Source organism: Telopea speciosissima, chromosome 10 (genome assembly GCF_018873765.1).
Source record: "Telopea speciosissima isolate NSW1024214 ecotype Mountain lineage chromosome 10, Tspe_v1, whole genome shotgun sequence".
Lineage (NCBI taxonomy): Eukaryota > Viridiplantae > Streptophyta > Magnoliopsida > Proteales > Proteaceae > Telopea > Telopea speciosissima.
In genome coordinates, this window is record NC_057925.1 from 8,490,191 (window position 1) to 8,510,776 (window position 20,586).

Genomic DNA, 20,586 nt, shown 5'->3' on the forward strand with positions numbered 1-20,586 from the left:
GGACAGCCTAAAGCTCTGCCTCTCAGAGAATTGTTTTGATGAAAAAAGAAAATATGAGCAAAACCCCTAAGAGGTTTTCAGGAAATTCCATTGGGAAAAGGGTTGTCAACTTGTCATGGGAGAAGTGGTTTTGATCCTTTCTGGAAACTAGGATGATATATATAGAAGTAGTGACAAACACTGCAAATAGCAGAATAGCCATCAGTAGAATGATAGGATAGAGCGATTCCAACCAAGATCTAGACATGAAATCATTATCTTTGCAACAAGAAACCAAAGAAAGCCCATTAGAAAGCTAAATGAGCTACTTAGCTAGTACAATACATTTAAGCATCTGGGTAACATAGATGAGACGGAAAAACTTCAAATAAAGGAGACAAGGGAGGATGTTCAGTTTGAACTAATAAAAAAAGAGAATACATTCATTGAAATGCCAGAGTCCATGGCAGACCTCACATGCCACGATACTGTCAGCTTTGGCTAAGGTTCATCGCACTGCTTTAAAACGCGTAATCTCATGTGAAGTTTAACCGCCACTTATATGAACATTCCATGGCCTAAGTATAGTCGATGCGGGATTAAATTCCGTGGCCCAACAATCATGGAAATGATCCGATGACATAAGAAAGTATTATCATCGATCTATCCAGAAAAAAAGAAGAAGAAGGGATTGGGACATAAATCTCATTCCACCATTCCCCTCTTTTAGAGTCACCATAAGCTTTAAAAAGTGGAGTTTCAGTATTTAGGTTCAAATCATTCAATTGGAGGATCTATTATCAGTCATCTGCCTGACAGAATTCTACTTTTATCTGGGATAGGGACCTGCAGTGCAAAATAATAGCAGAGTTCTAATCCATAAATTCTGATATCAACTCAATATGAATATGCTTGTCTTCCTCAGGAACAGATTTTGGTGGATGTCAATGATAGGCTTTCTCTCTCCCATAATTCAGTAGTTTCCACCATCTGTTTCTAATCAAACTGATGAACAATCATTATTATCATCTATTCCTATTTTCAGCAGCAGAGGAATTCACTGACATTGAATTCAGAATTAATCTACCTGGTTTGATTTCAGGGTATTCACTTATAGTCTTATTCCAACTATTTATTAGTTGTTGATACATCCAAGATTCACCGAACTAGTTAGCGGCTGCCACGTGTCACAAAGCGACCCGCTCCAGAACCAAGGAGAACCAACCGGGGGTCCCACCCGGACGCGGCCAGCACCCAGGCGCGGCCTCACCCAAGCGTGGTCTCACACCCAAGCGTGGCCTCTCACTCAGGCGTGGTCTCACACCCAGGCGCGGCACCGTGGACACAGACGTGATGTACACGGACACCGAGGCCACTCGTCTATGACCCAATCGTGTCACTACAGACTTATGCCACCACCAGGACTCTGGGCCACTGCTTAGAAGTCACGTCACCCAGACGGATTCAAGCACCAATGACGTCATTACCACACGTGAGTATTTATCCACGAAGGATCTTGATACCACCAAGACACTCCCTCCCATGGGGAGATGGCCAATCAGGATAGAGCCCCGCTACCCAGGGCCTCTATCCACTCAACGGCACACTCGCCATCAAACTGAGACTCTCCATATCATCATACTCCACTATAAAAGGAAAGGTACACCACCCTCAGAGGGGACATCTAAACTCATCTTGAATAATCACTATTCATCTGTTTACTCAGGAGATCTGATTTTGGCATCGGAGAGCCCTAGGCCTGAACCACACCGGTTCTCTCTGGTGACTTCTTGGTCCTCTTGCAGGTGACGGGACTCGCAGGACCGCCCGATGATTTCTTGACGCAACAGTTGCAATTCAGCAAAACACTAGACAGGCTGTGTTTGGTATGCATTCTTAGTTGATTTTGCATTCTCGAGCTATAAAACTAAATGTTAGTTCTACTAATTCAAATTGTAGAGAAAAGCACATAAATCATTTACTAGAACAGAATAATTATACCAATTTGTGTCTGCAAACTATCAATAGTCAGACCAGAAGAATAAGTATACCAACTTGAGTTCCAAAAGGGATAGACTCTCCATCAACTTCTGATGAAAAGATGAAGTCACTATTCTTCAAACCACCTCCTGAGATTGATAATAAAACTCCATTAAAAGAACTGTTTTTATCGCTTGAGAATGCAAAATCAATTCCTCATGATCATTTGTCAAATCTCCCTTTAACAATTGTTGTAACGTCTAAAACTTTGACTATTTCTGGTCAAAGAAGATGACTCTTGCCTAGGACTTCACCAATCTTCCCACCCACCCTGCCTCATTTGTCGATATGAACAAATTAGATAAGAAAAAACCATAAAGATCGAAGGGATTAAGTTTTAGAGAGGTAGATTGCACTTACTATCTCGAAAGGGAAGAAAAATGTATACGTTTCGGTTTGTTGGGGGATTTCTCATCCTTCTTCTTGTAAAGAAACTCTTCGACAAAAGAACTGCTTCTTCTGCAAAGGGAAAGAACGAAGCATCATCATCATCATCATCTGCCACACAAGAGCAGGATTCCTCTTCTTTAGAGTTCCCCTCTTCTGGGTGGGGTTACGAGGTGTTCTTGAGCTTTAGAGGTGAAGACACTCGAACCAACTTCACAGACCACCTCTACAACGCTCTACTCAATCTTGGAATCCACACGTTCAGAGACAATGAAAAACTCCGAATTGGAGAAAAGATAAGTCCGGCACTTCGCGCTGCGATCCACCAGTCCAAAATTGCCATACCCATCTTCTCAGAAAACTATGCTTCCAGCAAATGGTGTCTTCATGAGCTTGCCGAGATCGTGGCGTGCAGGGAACTGAGGGGCGTACGACAAATAACTGTGATGCCCACTTTCTATCATGTAGATCCATCGGATGTTCGAAACCAGACTGGAAGCTATGAGAAGGCTTTTCGAAACTATGAGAAGAAATTCGATCAGGAGACTGTAAAGGGGTGGAAGAAAGCTCTGAGAGAAGTTGGTGAATTGAAAGGATGGGATCTGGAGAAGATTGCTGATGGGTAAGTCCAACAGTTCTCTTTTTTTAATAGCCAATGTTTTTAAAATTCGGGGGTGAGCACTGGGTCAATCTCCATTGATTCTGGTTGGAATCAATCGGTATTCGTCGGAATCAGCCGGACCAAATATATTTGGGATCTGAAAAATGATGTTTTGGAATTTTTGTATTAAGAAACTGACTGAATTTTCATAAGGAGATAACACCAATGCATCCAAAAAAAAAAAAGGAGATGACACCAAAAAGTGAGATGTTTTCTTAGTTTCTCACCCCTCCCCTGCCTTGGCCCTTTTGGCTGCTATGCTTTCACCAAACCAAATGTTTTGGCACCCCCATTATTCCCTCTTTGCTTAAGTGTTAAAGATTTAGTGTGAGAATCAGTAGGGAAATTGTAATAAAATGTCACTAATCTACTTTATTTTTTTGGGGTGCTAAAATTATCTACTTTAGTTAACACAATTCACATAACTTTTAATCTATGTCCAATTCTTATGATTCCTTTCCTTTTTCTTTTATTTTTTTTATATCATCATGCAAGTCATTTATTTTCCTTCTTGTTTGAATTATGCAGGCATGAAGGGAAGTTAATAAAGTTAATTGTTAAAGAGGTTTGGAATGAATTGAGAAAGAGCCCCTTGACTGTTTCTAACAACTTGGTTGGAATCAATTCTCATGTAGAAGAAATGATGAAGTTGCTAAACATTGGCTCTATTGATACACAGATTGTGGGTATCCATGGCTTAGGTGGCATTGGTAAGACAACAATTGCCAGGTGTGTTTACAATACAATCTATCATCACTTTGAAGGATGTAGCTTTATAGCAAATGCTCGAGAAACTTTCCAACAAAGGGGACTTGTCCATTTGCAAAGTCAACTTGTCATGAATATCTTGAACATAGGGAATCCAAACATTTCTAGTGTTGATCAAGGAATTGATGTGATAAGGCGAAGATTATCTAATAAGAAAGTTCTTATTGTTCTTGATGATGTAGATGGAAATATTGATTTAAATGCAATAATCGGGAACCATGATTGGTTTGGTTTTGGAAGTAGGATTATTATTACAACCAGGGACAAGCATATCTTAGATGTTCATGCAGTAGATGAAACCTACGAGCCCAATGAAATGAATTCAAACCAATCTCTTCAACTTTTCATCAAACATGCCTTCAAAATGGACCAACCTTCAGAACATTATTTGAAGCTCTCAAAAGAAGTGGTGAAAACTACTGGAGGACTTCCTTTGGCACTTGAGGTTATAGGTTCATTTTTATTTCACAGAGGAGAATCAGCATGGAAAGACACGGTGAAGAAGTTGACAAAAATTCCAAATGATGAAGTGCAAAAGAAGTTGAGAATAAGTTATGATGGATTAAATTATGAGGAGAAAGAGATGTTTCTTGATATTGCTTGTTTTTTCATTGGAATGAATAAGAATATTGTGTGTTACATATGGCATGGCTGTGATTTTTTCCCTGAAGCAGGAATTGAGGATCTTCTCCTAAAGTCATTGGTTAAGATCGATGAAAACAATGAGTTAAGGATGCATGATCAACTTCAAGATCTCGGAAGGGAAATTGTTCGTCAAGAAAACTTTAAGGAGCTTGGGGAACGTAGTAGGTTGTGGTCGCATGAGGAGGCATTGGAAGTATTGAGTACTCAAATGGTTGGTTATCAATAAATGATCTGTACACTTAAATTTGTCTTTCTAGTCATTAATGACGCTTTCAAGCATAAGCTAGCTATAAATTTGTGTTTGTAGTCATTAGAATGCAAGGTTTGGCAAACCATATGATTAGAAATGGTAGACATGGGTGGATCCACGTTACAAAGGATCCAAAATCCACCTCACCGACCAAGTTTAAGCTTTCAGCCCAATACAAGAGTGTAATGGGGATCAAAACATGATTGAAGTAGTACAGAAATTACGAAAATGACTAGTGCTAGAACACTCCATTGTGTTATATTAGTTGTTAGAGCCATTTTTCTAATCTTTTACAAATTCAGATGCACTTTTCAATTCTTGTAAACTTTGTGCATGTTATTAATTTTTGGTTCAACATGACAATCTTCCATACTTTGCAGGGAACTAGGAAAGTTGAAGGACTCCGTATTGTCTTAAACTCCTGGGGAAATAGCCAATGTTTGATGAGTGAAGGATTTGCTGCAATGACTAAACTAAGGTTACTTCATGTCGATTATGCCAAGGTTGCTGGAAACTTTGTGCATTCTTTTTCAGAACTTAGATGGCTTAGTTGGAAAAGATGCCCTATAGAATTCACACCAACCAATCCAAGGAAATTGGCTGTTCTTGATCTGTCATATAGTGACATCACAGAAAGCTGGATGGGTTGGAACCATATCAAGGTCTCCAAGAACTTTCTGTTTTATTTCTTGTGATCAATCATAGACTCATTACATCAATTAATATCTGATAAGTTGCTGTTCTGTCATGCAGGTGGCAGAAACTCTAAAAGTTCTAAACCTCAGTGGGTGTAATGAACTATCCCAAACTCCTGACTTTTCAGCAAATCTACATTTGGAGGTATTGATTCTTGAAGACTGTAAACAATTGGCTACAATTGACACATCTATCGGTCATCTTAAGAAGTTAGTCATATTGAACACGAAGGGTTGCCAGAGTCTAACGTATCTCCCAACCAGCATTTGTGAGTTGAGTTCTCTCAAAACACTTGACATTAGTCATACAAGAATCAGCCAGTTGCCAGAAACATTGGGCCGCTTGGAGGCCTTAACAGGGCTTCACGCTGACTATTCTGAAGTACGGCTGCCTAATTCAATAGGTCATCTGAGAAACCTCAAGACCTTAAGTGCTCAATATTGTAATATCCAGCAAGGAGGGATTCTTGATGTTATTGGGAGACTATCCTCATTGGAACTCTTGAGGTTAGGGGGAAACCGATTTCATAGCCTACCAGCAACAGTTTCTAGACTTTCTTTGCTCCAAACACTTTCTTTAGCGCCGTGTACGGAACTTCAATCACTCCCAGAGCTTCCTTCTAGTTTGAAATCTTTAGATGCTTCGAGTTGTGCATTGAAATCACTCCCAAGTCTGTCAAATCTGACAAATTTAGAGGTATTGTGCCTTAATAACTGTGAGAATCTGATGGAGATACCAACTGCAATCAATGCTCTTACAAGGCTGGAGTCACTCAGTTTAATAGGATGCGATAATCTTCAATACATCCAACATCTTCCCTCAGGTCTGACAAGCTTAAATGCTGATTACTGTGGAAATGTGAGAGAAGTATCCGCTTTCTTGGACATGAGAAATTTAGTGAAATTATGTCTTAGTCATTGCTCTAGGCTAGCAAAAATTGAAAGCCTTGAGGGATTAGATTCCCTGCAGCAGTTGAACATAAATTACTGTGGATCATTGAGAAAATTGCCAAAACTTCGGGGTTCGAAAAAATTGAGCTACTTAGAGTTTGGGAATGTAGGCTTATCTGAGATTGAAGGCCTTGAGGGAATGTACTCCCTGGAAAAGTTTATTATCAAGGGGTGCCATTTATTAATAAAAATTCCAAATTTGTCAGACTCAAAACTTGTTGTGTACATAAAAATCCAATATTGTCGGAAGTTATCTGAGATTGAGAGCCTTGAGGGATTGGACTCCCTGGAGGAACTGTCTATATCATCTTGCCCATCATTGAGAAAGATAAAACTTCCCAAAAAACTGAGGGTATTAAAAATTAATTCATGTGAGGAGTTAGCTGAGATTGAGGGTCTTGAAGATTTGGAATCTTTGACAAGATTTGAGTTCGGTATCTGTGAATCAATCATAAGATTACCAGACTTATTGCACTTGAAGACGTTGAAGCATTTACATATGCGTGGCCTCAGAAACACAATGCCACTAGAGATTGGTTGCCTTGAGGGATTGGAGTTATTGGAAGAATTAAAAATTAGTGGAGGCCCATTATTGAAAATATTACCGGATATCTCAACCTTGAAGAACCTGAAACATATGGAACTTAAAAGGTGTGATTGCATGGAAAGCTTATCTGATCTATCAAACTTAAACAAGTTAAACCAACTATGGATTGAGTATTGTGGGAAATTAACCGAGATCCCAAGGGTTGACAGATTGGAGTCCTTGGAAGTATTACGAGTGGTTAGTTGCAAATCAATGGAATCATTACCAGATTTGTCCAACTTAAAAAAACTACGGCAATTACACATCAAAGATTGTGAGAAGTTAACTGAGATTCAGGGAGTTGGTAGGTTGGAATCATTAGAAGAGTTGAATGTTCGTGGGTGCATTTCTATTGAAACATTACCATGTCTATCAAAGTTGAAGAACTTGAAGACTCTATCAGCTGTCGACTGCAAGAAGTTAACCGAGGTCCAAGGTGCAGACGAATTGGAATCCTTAGAGGAGTTGAATGTTCGTGGGTGCGTTTCTATTGAAACATTACCATGTCTGTCAAACTTAAAGAAGTTGAAGATTCTATCAGTTGCCAACTGCAAGAAGTTAACCGAGATTCAAGGTGTGGATGGATTGGAATCCTTAGACTTGTTGAATATTCGTGGGTGCATTTCTATTGAAACATTACCTTGTAAATCAAAGTTAACGAATTTGAAGATTCTATCAGCTGTCGACTGCAAGAAGTTAACCGAGGTCCAAGGTGCGGATGAATTGGAATCCTTAGAGGAGTTGAATATTTGTAGGTGTGTTTCTATTGAAACATTACCATGTCTATCAAAGTTGAAGAAGTTGAAGATTCTAAAAGCTGTTGACTGCAAGAAATTAACTGAGGTTCAAGGTGCGGACGAATTGGAATCCTTAGAGGAGCTGAATGTTCGTGGGTGCGTTTCTATTGAAACATTACCACGTCTGTCAAAGTTGAAGAAGTTAAAGATTCTAAAAGCTGTCAACTGCAGGAAGTTAACCGATGTCCAAGGTGCGGACGAATTGGAATCCTTAGAGGAGTTGAATGTTCGTGGGTGCCTTTCTATTGAAACATTACCATGTTTGTCAAAGTTAAAGAAGTTGAAGATTCTATCAGTTGCTGACTGCAAGAAGTTAACCGAGATCCAAGGTGTGGACGAATTGGAATCCCTAGAGTTGTTGAATATTCGTGGGTGTGTTTCTATTGAAACATTACCATGTCTATCAAAGTTAAAGAAGTTAAAGATTTTATCAGCTGTCGGCTGCAAGAAGTTAACCGAGGTCCAAGGTGTGGACAAATTGGAATCCTTAGAGGAGTTGAATGTTAGTGGGTGCATTTCTATTGAAACAATACCATGTCTGTCAAAATTGAAGAACTTGAAGATTCTATCAGCTGTCGACTGCTTGAAGTCATGAGATACAAGGTGTGGACAAGTTGTAATCCTTGAAGGATTCGTCAAGCACAAAAACATTTTTTGGAAACAGGTACTACAGTGAATCTGAGATCGAATGCGATAATACTCCTATCGACATGGAACGGGAATACGTACAATTGAGTGTAGAGGCTCATCCGATTCCGAACCTGGACTAGGGAGGAGATTCAACCCTCAATTATTGCTGGTACTTCTCTCTCTTTTGATTTGAACCTCTATTTCTCTGCAACTTTACCCCTCGCCCTTATTCTCGTTCTCTCTCAATATTTCTTCTTTTTTTTTTTGTGTGTGTGTGTGGGCAAAATTTTCTCCATTTTCCATTGTTGTGATGATTCAAATTTTTTCTCTAAGTTTTTAATTAAAGTTTGAAGATGATTATCAGTTAATCCTCTCAGCAAGAAAGAGGCGTCTTCGGATGAAGCCCCCCACCACACACTCACATGCTCCTCTAGTTGGCAGGTATTTATTTGGTTGAAGGACAAATATAACTTCCTTCCATTGGCCGTCCATTTCCCTCAGAAAATATGATTTCTTCCTGTTTTATTGAATCTGTGATCACAACTACTGCTCACTTTCACTCATTCTCGAATTACCATTCATTATATCCCTATGTGGATTGATTCATGTTGTGGAAGATGTAGCTAGCAAATCTAAGGCACCTAATGTATACAATTCTAAATTTTCATCCAGTGCACACAGTTTTGCTTGAATTTTTTTCTCAGTTCATAACAAAATGTAGACTCTAAAGCGGGCAAGCTATCTACTTCATTGATCCAACTTCTATTTGGACTTCGGACCAAATCAAATTTAAGCCAAAGACACTGGTCAACATTATAAGGCTACTGCAGTACTAACCAATATAAATATTCAAGCCCGATTAATTTTGATGACCTGGACGAGTGAAAATGGAATCAGCTTGATCATTGGAATTTGGGTGATTTTTTTCTTCTTCCCACGGGAAACAGTGAACAAAATATGAAGTGTAGCAAATACCCCTGTACAATCACTAAATCCCTTTCTCATCCTACAAATAAAACCGATAATTGGTCATGATATACACAAAAATCGGCCACATACAACTCAAGTGCAAATGAATTGCTCAAATCAGATCTGGAATCAGCGGTAGATACCGCACGAACTATCTTGAATTCCCCCTGAAAGAGTGAAATCTTGGTTGATACAGTGAACCGCCAATCTTTTAAGGAATTTACATTATTCAAATGATTCATAAATGTTTATAGGTCGTGTTAAAGTGATGCTGTTCAAGGAGGGAAGGTTTGCTGGTGCTGTTCATGTGGTTACTGTTCACTCAGGTACTGTTCACCTAGACCTAGTTGCGCCCCATGGAGCCAGCTTGCATGGAAGGATTTGGGACCTACTAATATCTTTAGTACTTACTAAATAATGGAGGAGATTTGGGATTGCAATATCTTCTAGTAGTTTCTACTTTATTTAGTTTCTAATTTCAGTTTGTTACTGCTTTTGTTTTGTTCTCCATAATAGGAGTTTCTATTTTGATGTATGGCAACTAAATTTTAAAGGAAGTTTATGTTTTGGTTGTAAATTACTTAATAGCAAACACTTTCTATTTTTTAACCCATGCTTTTATTATAAATAAAGGGAAGAGAGTAGCCTAACCCAAGATTTTGGTGTTGAGAAAAATATGCTCTTGTGAATGTGTGCTCTTATGTTGAAGTAGTAGCAGTCATATTATGGTGAAGCAATAGGTTGATGGGTGGTGAAGCCTTACCGCAGGCCTTTGGTGGTGAAGCCAAGGCCATATCCCTTTCCCCCCTATCTCCTATCGTCTTCTTCTTCTATCTCATTCTCTGTCCAGCAACATTCCCACAACCTATTTTCACATTCATGGCTTATAACCAGGTAACAATAGTGCTGTTTCATTGTCTATTTATCTGCCTAATACTGTACTTCATTATCCTTATCTGCTCTGAAGTTTCCCTGCCATGTTATATGTTTACAATAGCTTGTGTGACAGTTTTCCCAGTCTTATATTCCATTTCTGATTTCCGAATATATGACTCTTAGATTGAGTTGAGTTTTTTATATGTTATTCCTCACCTTATTTTGCCACTTTGACCCAACTCTGAGGCCTATCAGATTGCTGGATTGAAGGCTGCAAGAGTTTTTCCTGTACTTTCTATTTCTGTTGTCTAAACTTTTTATTTTCTGTTCCTGTCTGTTTCACTCAATCTGTCCTTGGATAACCTAAGATTTTAGGTACATAATCAACCCCAAAGGATCATCCTTCAACTGTATTATCAGCATCATCCATAGGCCAGATTAGGAGAAAATGTTATTTCTATATTCTGACCATATGTTCTGCCGAGTATTGATCACTGTGATCCTGATTTTCTGTAGGTGTGCTACTGTTGTTCTTTTCCAGCCTATCATACCTCATCATAATGTCATGTTTGCTACTTCAAAACTCCATGTTGACCTTATAACTGGGTGTGAAATATCCTTCAAGGTATTGAACTGTTTATTACGATCTGACCATAATCGCATGTGCTGCAGCTATAGCATTTTCAATTATTAACATGAAACAAACTATCTTGCTAAGCTCACCTACTTCTTTTCAGGGAAGTGGAAAGAAAAAACCATATATGAAGGGAGGATTTAGATGAGAGAAATGCTGTCCTCTTGGGTGGTGGTTGGGGCACAAAGAGTAGAGAGTTTGTTGGAAGGAACGACCACAAGGTTCTACAGCTCTGCAACCTCAGACAAATTAGATTCCCGATCGCTTTGAAGATTTGTATAGGAAAATAAATATGTCTATTGCTATCTTATTGGTTCTTCGGAAGCAATTTCTGTTTTAGATTTGATATAGATTTTTATTCAAGATAAGCGGTTCTGATTTTATGTCTTTACCACTAATTTTTTCAGGTTATTGCAAGTCATTTTGGAATTCTTGACTTAGTTGAGTTGCGAATTGCTGATTTCTAGATTTATTAAGGTAAGCAAGGAATTGATTAGTCAAGAAAAATTTAGCATAATTATGATCTTTTTCCCCCTTTGATACTCACAGAAAATATCCTACACAAAAATACACAAAAGCCCAAGCAATCATAATGGTTAATTTCACATACACAAAGGATTTAGATTGTTACACTTCTAAATGCCATGGAATGTACTTCTAATAGTCTGTGTAGCCATATAAGATATGGCTATGAGGATCACAGACATTTCTTTACACTATAAAGAAGACTACTGAATTGAGACCCTATTTCCATTTCCATTTCCTTAAACATTGTTGAATAGTGTAAGCCAGAATACCGTGGGGGTATTCTGGTCTTTTGGGTGCTTTATTATTATGTTTTATAGTTGTCTATGTGCTGCCTAGCTGTATCGGCTAGGCAGGGGTATTTTGGTCACGTAATTTCATATTCCAGCATTATAAATAAAGGTGCCTGGGTGATCACAATTGATCATTCAAGCTTTCTCAGTTCTGGTTTTAGTATTCTAGTTATGAACATGGTATCAAAGCTAGGGTTTTAAGACCTGCTCGATTGTTCAAAAAAACCCTTTTCCCTTGATTCCTCTCCTCTCTCCCTTCTCCTCTCCCTTCTCCCTTCTCTCTTCTCTTCCTTTGATCCATTCAACCCTTTTTAGGGCAGCACCCATGAGGTGATCCATCTATGGTTCGAGTGCTGCCCTCCATCTCACCTCAATTTTAAAACCTAATTCAGATCAATAGCTGCTGCCATTATCTCTCTCTGCGATTCAGGATTGCTTCAGTTTTTTTTTGGAGATCGATCTCATAACAGTTGGGAGATCGATTGGTTTCTTTGGAGCATCAATGCAGGCCTACGACAGCATCTATCCTCTCTGATTTCACATTGATTGAAGACCCCACAGCTGCAGCCTCTTTCCCCTTCTTATCGATCTCAACTGTCAGGGTTTTGCAAAACCCTGACACTTTATCGATTTGGTTCTTCTAGGCTGCTGTTTGGGAAGATTTTTTGAGGGATTATTCCCTGGTTATATTGCTGTACTCGACACTGTTTCAGCCTTGAATTCCTGCTGTTTTTTGAAGATCAGAATTCTGTCCAATGTCAGATCGACTACTGCAGAATTTTTGGAAATTCAGTTTTTTTCAAAAAACTCGAATTTTACCTTGCTGCATTATGGGTGACTCAGAGGTTACATCAGCTGCTACTGGAGGAGATCAGACCAGGACTGATTTCCTGCCTATGCTGCTGCCATAAAACTAGATGGTACCAATTATCTGATTTGGGCCAGATCCTTATCCCTTACTGTGGTTGGCAGGGGACTCATTGGCCACCTTACTGGTATCACCAAACAGCCCACTGAAGAAGGGGCTGCCCGCACTAAATGGGCAGCCAATGATGCGATGGTGATGTCTTTTGTTCTAAATTCTATGACCACTAACATTTCTAGTCAGTACCTTCTCCTTGACACTACGACTCAGATATGGACTGCTGTTAAGGGTACTTATGGTCGTTCAGGGGGTGGTGCTCAGGTTTATGAGATCCGAAAGACTCTTCAAAACACTACCCAGAAAGAGATGACAGTCACCAAGTACTATGCTGCCCTCAAGTGCTTATGGCAGCAACTGCATCACTATGCTCGATTCCTGCCTACTACTGCTGTAGATATTACAGCCTACCACACTTATGTGGATCAGTTTCGAGTCTATGACTTCCTGGCTGGACTTAATGATGATTATGACCCTATTCGGGTGCAGGTTCTTTGTCGGGTTCCTTTTCCCACTTTGGAGGAAACCTTTTCATATGTTCACAGTGAAGAGACAAGGAGGGCTGCTATGATGACTATGATGATTACTCCTAAGGTTGACAGATCAGCTTTACAGACTACTGGTTCCATCACTACTGACACTTCTGCTGATAATGTTGCTGCTACTGCTGCTAGTAAAGAGCCTGTGAAGTGTGATCATAGCCACAAACCATATCACACTAAGGCTCAGTGTTGGAAACTTCATGGGAAGCCTGCTGATTTTGAGAGCAAACGTGGTCGTGTTAAATCTAAAAACAAGGCCAATCACACTGAAAGTGTAGCTTCAGCTCCCACTACTGACATTGGTTTCTCCCAGGAAGAACTTCAAACTCTCCGGCGTCTATTGAACACATCTGCTGCCCCCACTACATCTGCTGCCAATTCAGGTTCCTTCTTTGCCCATACAGGTATTTCCTTTGCTGGTCATTGTGCATCAGTAGTCTCCACTCCTTGGATCATAGACTCCGGAGCTACTGATCACATGACATGTTCCTTCAGTCTTTTTAATGCCTACTTCCCTGCTTCTGGTAAAGACAAAGTAAAAATTGTTGATGGGTCCCTCTCCTCCATATCTGGGAAGGGCTCCATTGATTGTTCTCCTTCATTGACTTTATCTTCTGTGTTACATATTCCCAAGTTTACTACTAACCTTCTCTCCATTAGTAGTATCACTAAATCTTTAAACTGCAAAGTGGCATTCTTTCCTACTCATTGTGTTTTTCAGGAACTGGACTCGGGGAAGACGATTGGATCGGGTAAAGTGCATGGCGGATTGTACCTGCTTAATGGAGATCCTGCATCTACACAGACTTTACCTTCTAGGCTTTGTTCACCAGCATCTTTTTCCTCTGAATTACACTTATGGCACTCTAGACTAGGACATCCACCTTTAGGAACCTTATCTACTTTATTTCCCGCATTAGGCAAAACTTATAATAAGAAGACTTTTTTTGTGAGCCTTGTGTCTTGGCCAAATAGACACGTTCCAACTATCCTATTTCTAATAAAAGATCATCTTCTTTATTTCATGTTGTTCATTCTGATGTGTGGGGTCCTAGTAGAAAAGTTGCTCTTTCGGGTCATCGGTGGTATGTCACCTTTATTGATTGCTATTCTAGGTTTACTTGGGTTTATCTGACGCACAACAAAAGTGAGGTTTTCTCATGTTTTCAGCACTTTCACCAGCTGGTTCAAACTCAATTTCATACCACTATTTAAATTTTACGGAGTGATAATGGGCGAGAGTATATGGAAGGTCCATTCCAAAAATACCTGGCTGCCCATGGGATCCTCCATCAGACCAGCTGTGTTGATACTCCAGCCCAAAATGGTATGGCTGAGAGGAAGAACCGCCACCTCTTAGAGGTCGCTCGTGCCCTTTTGTTTGCCCGGAACGTCCCCTCAGTTCATTGGGGGGATGTTGTTCTCACTGCCGCCTATTTAATTAATAGGTTGCCCAGTCGGGTCCTTCACTCTAGACCCCCTGTTGAGCTACTACTTGGCTCTTCCTCCTTTATTGTTCCCCCTAAGGTGTTTGGCTGCGTGTGCTATGCCCGGGATACTAGGTCCCCGGGCAAGCTTGAACCCCGTAGTCTTCGGTGCATTTTCTTGGGGTACTCTGCCACTCAGAAGGGGTATAAATGCTATCACCCTCCATCCCGCCGGACTTTTGTCAGCATGGATGTTGTGTTTCATGAGCGTCTCTCCTACTATGTGTCCCCACCTCTTCAGGGGGAGAGTGTTAGCGAAGATGTGTTGACTGTTGAGCATCCTCCTCCACTCCAGTCTGTCAATAATGAGTCTGTTCAGCCTACTTCTGGTCCTCCCCCCGAGTCAGGGGGAGAAGTTCTTGTTCAGGGGGAGCAGACCACTCCAGTCCAGACTGTGGTTCCTGTTCAGAGGGAGCAGACCTCTCAAGCCCAAACTCCTGTCCAGAGGACCATTAGTGAATTTCAGAGGAGGATTGATGCTAGTACTATGAAGACCTATGGAAGGAGACATAATCAGGTTTAATCCACTGTTGCTCATGTACCCATCCAATTGCCGAACTTGGATCCAGAACCTGCCTCTCCACCTGGTAATGTTCCTTCTCCTGACTTGCCTATTGCCCTTCGCAAAGGTGTCAGGACTTGTACTCAGCATCCTATATCTCATGTTGTCTCTTATGACCCCCTTTCCCCATCATTTCGTGCTTTTGTTACTTCTCTCTCTTCTGTTCGTGTTCCTAATAATTGGCAGGAAGCTTTATCAGATGGAAAGTGGAAGGCAGCCATGATGGAAGAAATGGAAACCTTGAAAAAAAATAACACATGGGAGCTTGTTGTTCTTCTACCTGGGAAGAAAACCGTTGGATGTAAATGGGTGTTTGTGGTGAAACAGAAGGTGGATGGTACCGTGGATAGATATAAGGCACGGCTCGTTGCCAAGGGTTTTACTCAAACATACGCCATAGACTACCAGGAGACCTTTGCACCTGTTGCAAAGTTGAATACAGTTCGTGTGTTGTTATCTTGTGCAACCAACCTTGGTTGGGAGTTGCAACAACTAGATGTTAAAAATGCCTTCCTAAATGGAGCACAGGAGGAGGAGGTATACATGGACATTCCATCAGGGTTCTCTTGTGACAGTAATAGAGGAAAAGTGTACAGGCTGAAGCGTGCACTGTATGGGCTGAAACAGTCACTCCGGGCTTGGTTTGGTCGATTCCACAAGGCCATGATTTCTATGGGCTATAAGCAGAGTAATGCTGGTCACACACTCTTCATCAAGAGGGTTGGTGAAAAACTCACTGTTCTTATAGTCTACGTGGATGATATAGTGGTTACTGGCAATGATGGTGATGAGATTAGACAGTTGAAGACCTTCCTTGGCCAGGAATTTGAGATTAAAGATCTAGGTAAATTAAGATACTTTCTTGGGATTGAAGTGGCCAGATCTACAAAAGGCATAGTTCTCTCCCAAAGAAAGTATGTCCTAGACTTGTTGGCTGAAACCGGTTTGCTAGGCTGCCACCCTTCGGACACTCCTATGGATCCTACTGTTCGGCTCAAGGAAAATGGTGGTGAGCCTGTTGATAAAGGCCGGTACCAAAGACTTGTAGGGAAGCTGATTTACCTTTCACACACTCGTCCAAACATTGCTGTTGTTGTAAGTGCAGTGAGTCAATTTATGCATGATCCCTACACTTCTCATATGGAGGCTGTTCTTCGTATTCTACATTATTTGAAGTCAGCTCCTGGAAAGGGCATTCTTTTGTCCTCACATGGTCACCTACGGGTAAAGGCATACACCGATGTTGATTGGGCTGGTTCAGCAGATCGGAAGTCCATTTCTGGATACTGTTCTTTTGTAGGTGGAAATCTTGTTACCTGGCATAGCAAGAAGCAGAATGTAGTTGCTCGTTCTAGTGCCGAAGCTGAATTCAAAGCTATGGCACAAGGAATTTGTGAGTTACTTTGGCTCAAAGGGCTGCTACAAGACTTGGGTCTCCCTATTCGCCTTCCTATGATGCTGTACTGCGATAACAAGGCTGCAATCAGTATAGCACACAACCCGGTGCAGCATGACTGTACCAAACATGTTGAGGTGGATAGGCATTTCATCAAGGAGAAATTAGAGGATGGGCAGATTTGTATTCCCTTTGTGACTTCTTCGGATTAGCTTGCTGATATCTTCACCAAGGGTCTGCCTGGAAAATTATTTCACCCTAATCTAGTCAAGTTGGGCATGATCGACATATTTGCTCCAACTTGAGGGGGAGTGTTGAATAATGTAAACCAGAATACCGTGGGGGTATTCTGGTCTTTGGGGTGCTTTATTATTATGTTTTATAGTTGTTTATGTACTGCCTAGCTGTATCGGCTAGGCAGGGGTATTTTGGTCATGTAATTTCATATTCCAGCATTATAAATAAAGGTGCCTGGGTGATCACAATTGATCATTCAAGCTTTCTCAGTTCTGGTTTTAGTATTCTAGTTATGAACAAACATATTAACCATGCCACAGTAAGACAGTTCAAACGGATTGCCACATCGCTAAGAAGATCAAAAGAACACACTTGGATGACATACAATCAAAATATTTAGTTTGGTCCCACCAAGCTAGACCATGAAAAGTGAACTTTAACTTTTGTTCCTTTTTCCCTTAAGATTCCGAGTCTTGAATTATGCTAAGAAGTAAAACTGGAAATTTTGAGTTGATCAGTGTATTATTAGATGATCATCCATCCAAAAGATTCCCAAAATTATTGTTTCTATTATGATACCTCAGCCTCTTTCCCTGGCTTGAAGATATTGTAAAAATCTCAGGTTGACAGCATGAGAACATAGAGTTCAAGTCAGAGGGTGGCCAGTTCATTCAGAAAATGCTGAGTCCACTCCACCTGGGACAATGCAAATGCAACACTTGCACCAGGATATGGTATGGAGGAGAATCAAGGGCGCTTATCTTTCATATTTTGTGGTACAGCTAGTTTAGTTCAAGGCAACTATTTGAGCTTGATTGGAGTGGACTGGATACTGCTAAAGGATGTCAGAATGTTTGTCACTAATTGCAAAGGTTCATTCTGGTGCAGAGTGATATCTTTTGGAGAATGCTATCACATGCTATTACTCGGGGTAATTTGGAATAAGAAGAGCTGAAAATCTTTGATATAAAGATCTTGAGATCCCAAGAATTCTTTTTGTGATTAAATAACATTTTTACTGGGCTATTGTGTGGAGAAAGTTTTATGGTATAGAATCACTTTGGTGGATTGATCGGAATTGTTTTTTGGGAATTTTGATGGGTTTGCCTCATCGCTTTTAAGGTGCATAGATAATTTCAAACATAAGCAGTTGAAATCTGTAACCAGCATACAATTTGAACCACTTATTTGCTAATAGCAATGAAAAAAGTCTGCCTCATCGCTTTTAAGGTGCATAGATAATTTAAAACATAAGCAGTTGAAATCTGTAACCAGCATACAATTTGAACCGCTTTTTTGCTAATAGCAATGGAAAACTTCTTTTGCTGTTTTTGGCTGAGGGACATCATACCAATGGAAGTGAAGAAACTATGATTGCTATGTTAAGGTATGTGCTGACCATTCTAGTAGCAAGAAATATTTCTTCCTTTGAAACAGTTAAAATTTTTTTTTCCTAATAATGTTGGATTAAACTTTGAACCACTTACTCACTTTGGGATGAAATTTTTTCAGTGAGTTTAGTATGGCTGTATATCACATGGAACAACCAGTGTACCACCACATAGCAAATTATGAAGTGCTAAACATCATTCTTCTTGCAATCATTCATCATAATACTAGATTAGGGTAAATTACAACTGGTGTTCCTGTTGTTTATTGAAACTATGGGTAGATTCTGAAAGATAGAATGATTAAGGTAGTGTTGTTGGGATTGGAAATGGGTGACAAGATGAAGTTGGTAAGGACTAAGGACCATACCTTTGAAAGAATTTCTATGCAACAAATTTAATCTTTGACATGAAACTAGCAAGAATAGAAGAGGAAATAACCTTGTCATGTCAATGCCTCATTTCATTTTCCCCCGCCCCCTCTTCTAAGGACTAATGCACCAAAACAATCTTCTTTTCCCCCAGTAATCTCCCTGCCTCATTTCATTGTTTTCTGTTTCAGGACAATATGCTTAAACATGGTACATTCGCAGTACGATGATGCCAGTGAAGGTAGACCATTAGAGGTGGCTAAAGGACAGAATACAAGTTGAACGAAGATTCTAAGCCCAAGGCATAGCTCCATGTTGCAGTTTCCATTGGCTGAGTTGCTGCTGTTGGGTTTGAAATTGCCGCAGCTACAACCGCATTGTCATGATCTGGTGAGCAGATAACAAAGGCTTGGATGGTAAAGGTATCTGCTGCAACCTTAATGGCAGCACAATACCTAGAGGCTGCAGTGACAAAGAAGCCAGAGCTCGAGCACCTTGAATCTGTCATTAGCTCTGTCGTTAATGTATGATTGTCAGGGACATCATGTCCTTATCTGCAGCATCAAACTGAAGAAAGGAGTCTATTTTCTTTTGCTTTTTGTTATTGGTGAAGCCTGATTTCAGTCCAGAAAGTGCTGTGGTGTCTTCGGCGGGTCATTTTGCCTTCAAAACGCCCCAGAATGGCCAAAGTGCATACATCAATGCCATAGGCTCTGGCCCCTGAAGAGCTCGTCGAGAGTTTCGTTTTGATATGTATTTCGACCTATTTCGGTTCAGGTCTGAACCAGGTGGTTTTTAGGGGGGGGGGGGGGAGGGCATTTTTGTACTTTTTGGGGTTAGGGTTTTCCTATATATATTGTTGTTATCTCTTTGAGAGATGGGTGAGAGGGTTTTGTATTTTGCTTCATAGATTAGTAGATTCATTCTATTGCTCAGCCGTGGAAGCAGCCTTCCTTCTTGGGGGTGAACCACGTAAATCTTGTCTGGTGCTTGTGTATTTCTCTTTCGCTTTGCATTTTCTTCTGCAAATCGCCATTCTGGGCGTCGTTTTCTTAACAGGTTTTTCCTCATTTATCCCTGTTTTTGTTTTTAGTGCTTATACAGAGAAGGATGCTTGATTGAACCAGAAGCAACTTCCACTTTTACCTGCCATTGGATGCATGTTTTTTTTTTTAGTGCTTATCATATTTCCCCTACAGGTGACGCTGAAAACGAAGAAACATATTACCAGGACTGTCTTCAAACAGAATGAGTAGGTCCTGTCTCTAGTAGTCACTCCCTTCCCTCCCTTCCCTAGTAGCCTTATGTTAGTTTGAATGAACGATGGTCTCACTCCATTGAAGCTTTTTTACTGTTAATACTGAAACACCCTTTGGCATTGGTTAAGCATTCTGTTTAAGTTTCCAGTGAGGAAGCTCATTCTGCTGCCAATGAAGGCGGCATCAGGATCCCTTGCGTGAGTAAGAGGTCTAGTTGTAGCACTGCTGCACTTATGTTGTTCTTGTCATCACAAACAGAGGGAGTAGCCACAAAGGATGAGAGTTTCTTTGCATTGGAAAGGTGGAAATGGGTCGCATCTCCATGATTGCTTTGTCACAGAAGTTTACTTTGGCATTCTTCAAGATTGGACGAAAGTATTAGAAACTGATGAGGATGAGGATGAGGATGGATTCAAGGTTTGGAATCAAGAATCTGTAATAGTCAAGGATTACATTGATGAAATCTTCAAGATCTTATAACAGAACAGAGTGTGTCAGTTTTTTTTTAAAATTTTAGAGGCCACATGGGCAATTGCTGTGGTGAGACCTTATGGATAGTTTGGAAAAGATAGTGATTTAAGTATAGTTTACAAACTTGGATTTTGATTCCAGTGAAGCTAACAAGTAGTGGAACCAGCATAATTTTACACATTTATTGTATTTGCATGCAACATGAAAAAGAAATAATAAATTCATCTAGTTCAGTTGGTGCAGCTTTTAGAACTTCCCTATCAAG

The 20,586-nt window shown here is 40.2% G+C and overlaps 2 protein-coding genes across 7 annotated transcripts; both read left to right on the forward strand.

Annotated features, from left to right (window-relative positions):
• The first annotated feature begins 2,380 nt into the window (after window positions 1-2,380).
• LOC122642712 (disease resistance protein L6-like) lies at window positions 2,381-8,369 on the forward strand. Of its 6 annotated transcripts, none has more exons than XM_043836271.1 (6): window positions 2,381-3,028; window positions 3,596-4,691; window positions 5,111-5,392; window positions 5,484-7,674; window positions 7,951-8,088; window positions 8,227-8,369. In XM_043836271.1, exons 1-6 carry the CDS (start codon window positions 2,400-2,402, stop codon window positions 8,352-8,354), a joined length of 4,464 nt encoding a protein of 1,487 aa, XP_043692206.1. In that variant the 5' UTR covers window positions 2,381-2,399; the 3' UTR covers window positions 8,355-8,369. The 6 variants fall into 6 exon arrangements, with proteins under 6 accessions (XP_043692206.1, XP_043692205.1, XP_043692203.1 ...); XM_043836270.1 differs by adding an exon at window positions 7,675-7,812 and having other exon boundaries at window positions 5,484-7,536; window positions 7,951-8,369; XM_043836268.1 differs by having other exon boundaries at window positions 7,951-8,369.
• A 10,169-nt stretch (window positions 8,370-18,538) lies between these two features.
• On the forward strand, window positions 18,539-20,176 carry LOC122643173. The gene is made up of 3 exons (XM_043836824.1): window positions 18,539-19,115; window positions 19,791-19,843; window positions 19,999-20,176. Exons 1-3 carry the CDS (start codon window positions 19,005-19,007, stop codon window positions 20,174-20,176), a joined length of 342 nt encoding a protein of 113 aa, XP_043692759.1. The 5' UTR covers window positions 18,539-19,004.
• Window positions 20,177-20,586: the final 410 nt, after the last annotated feature.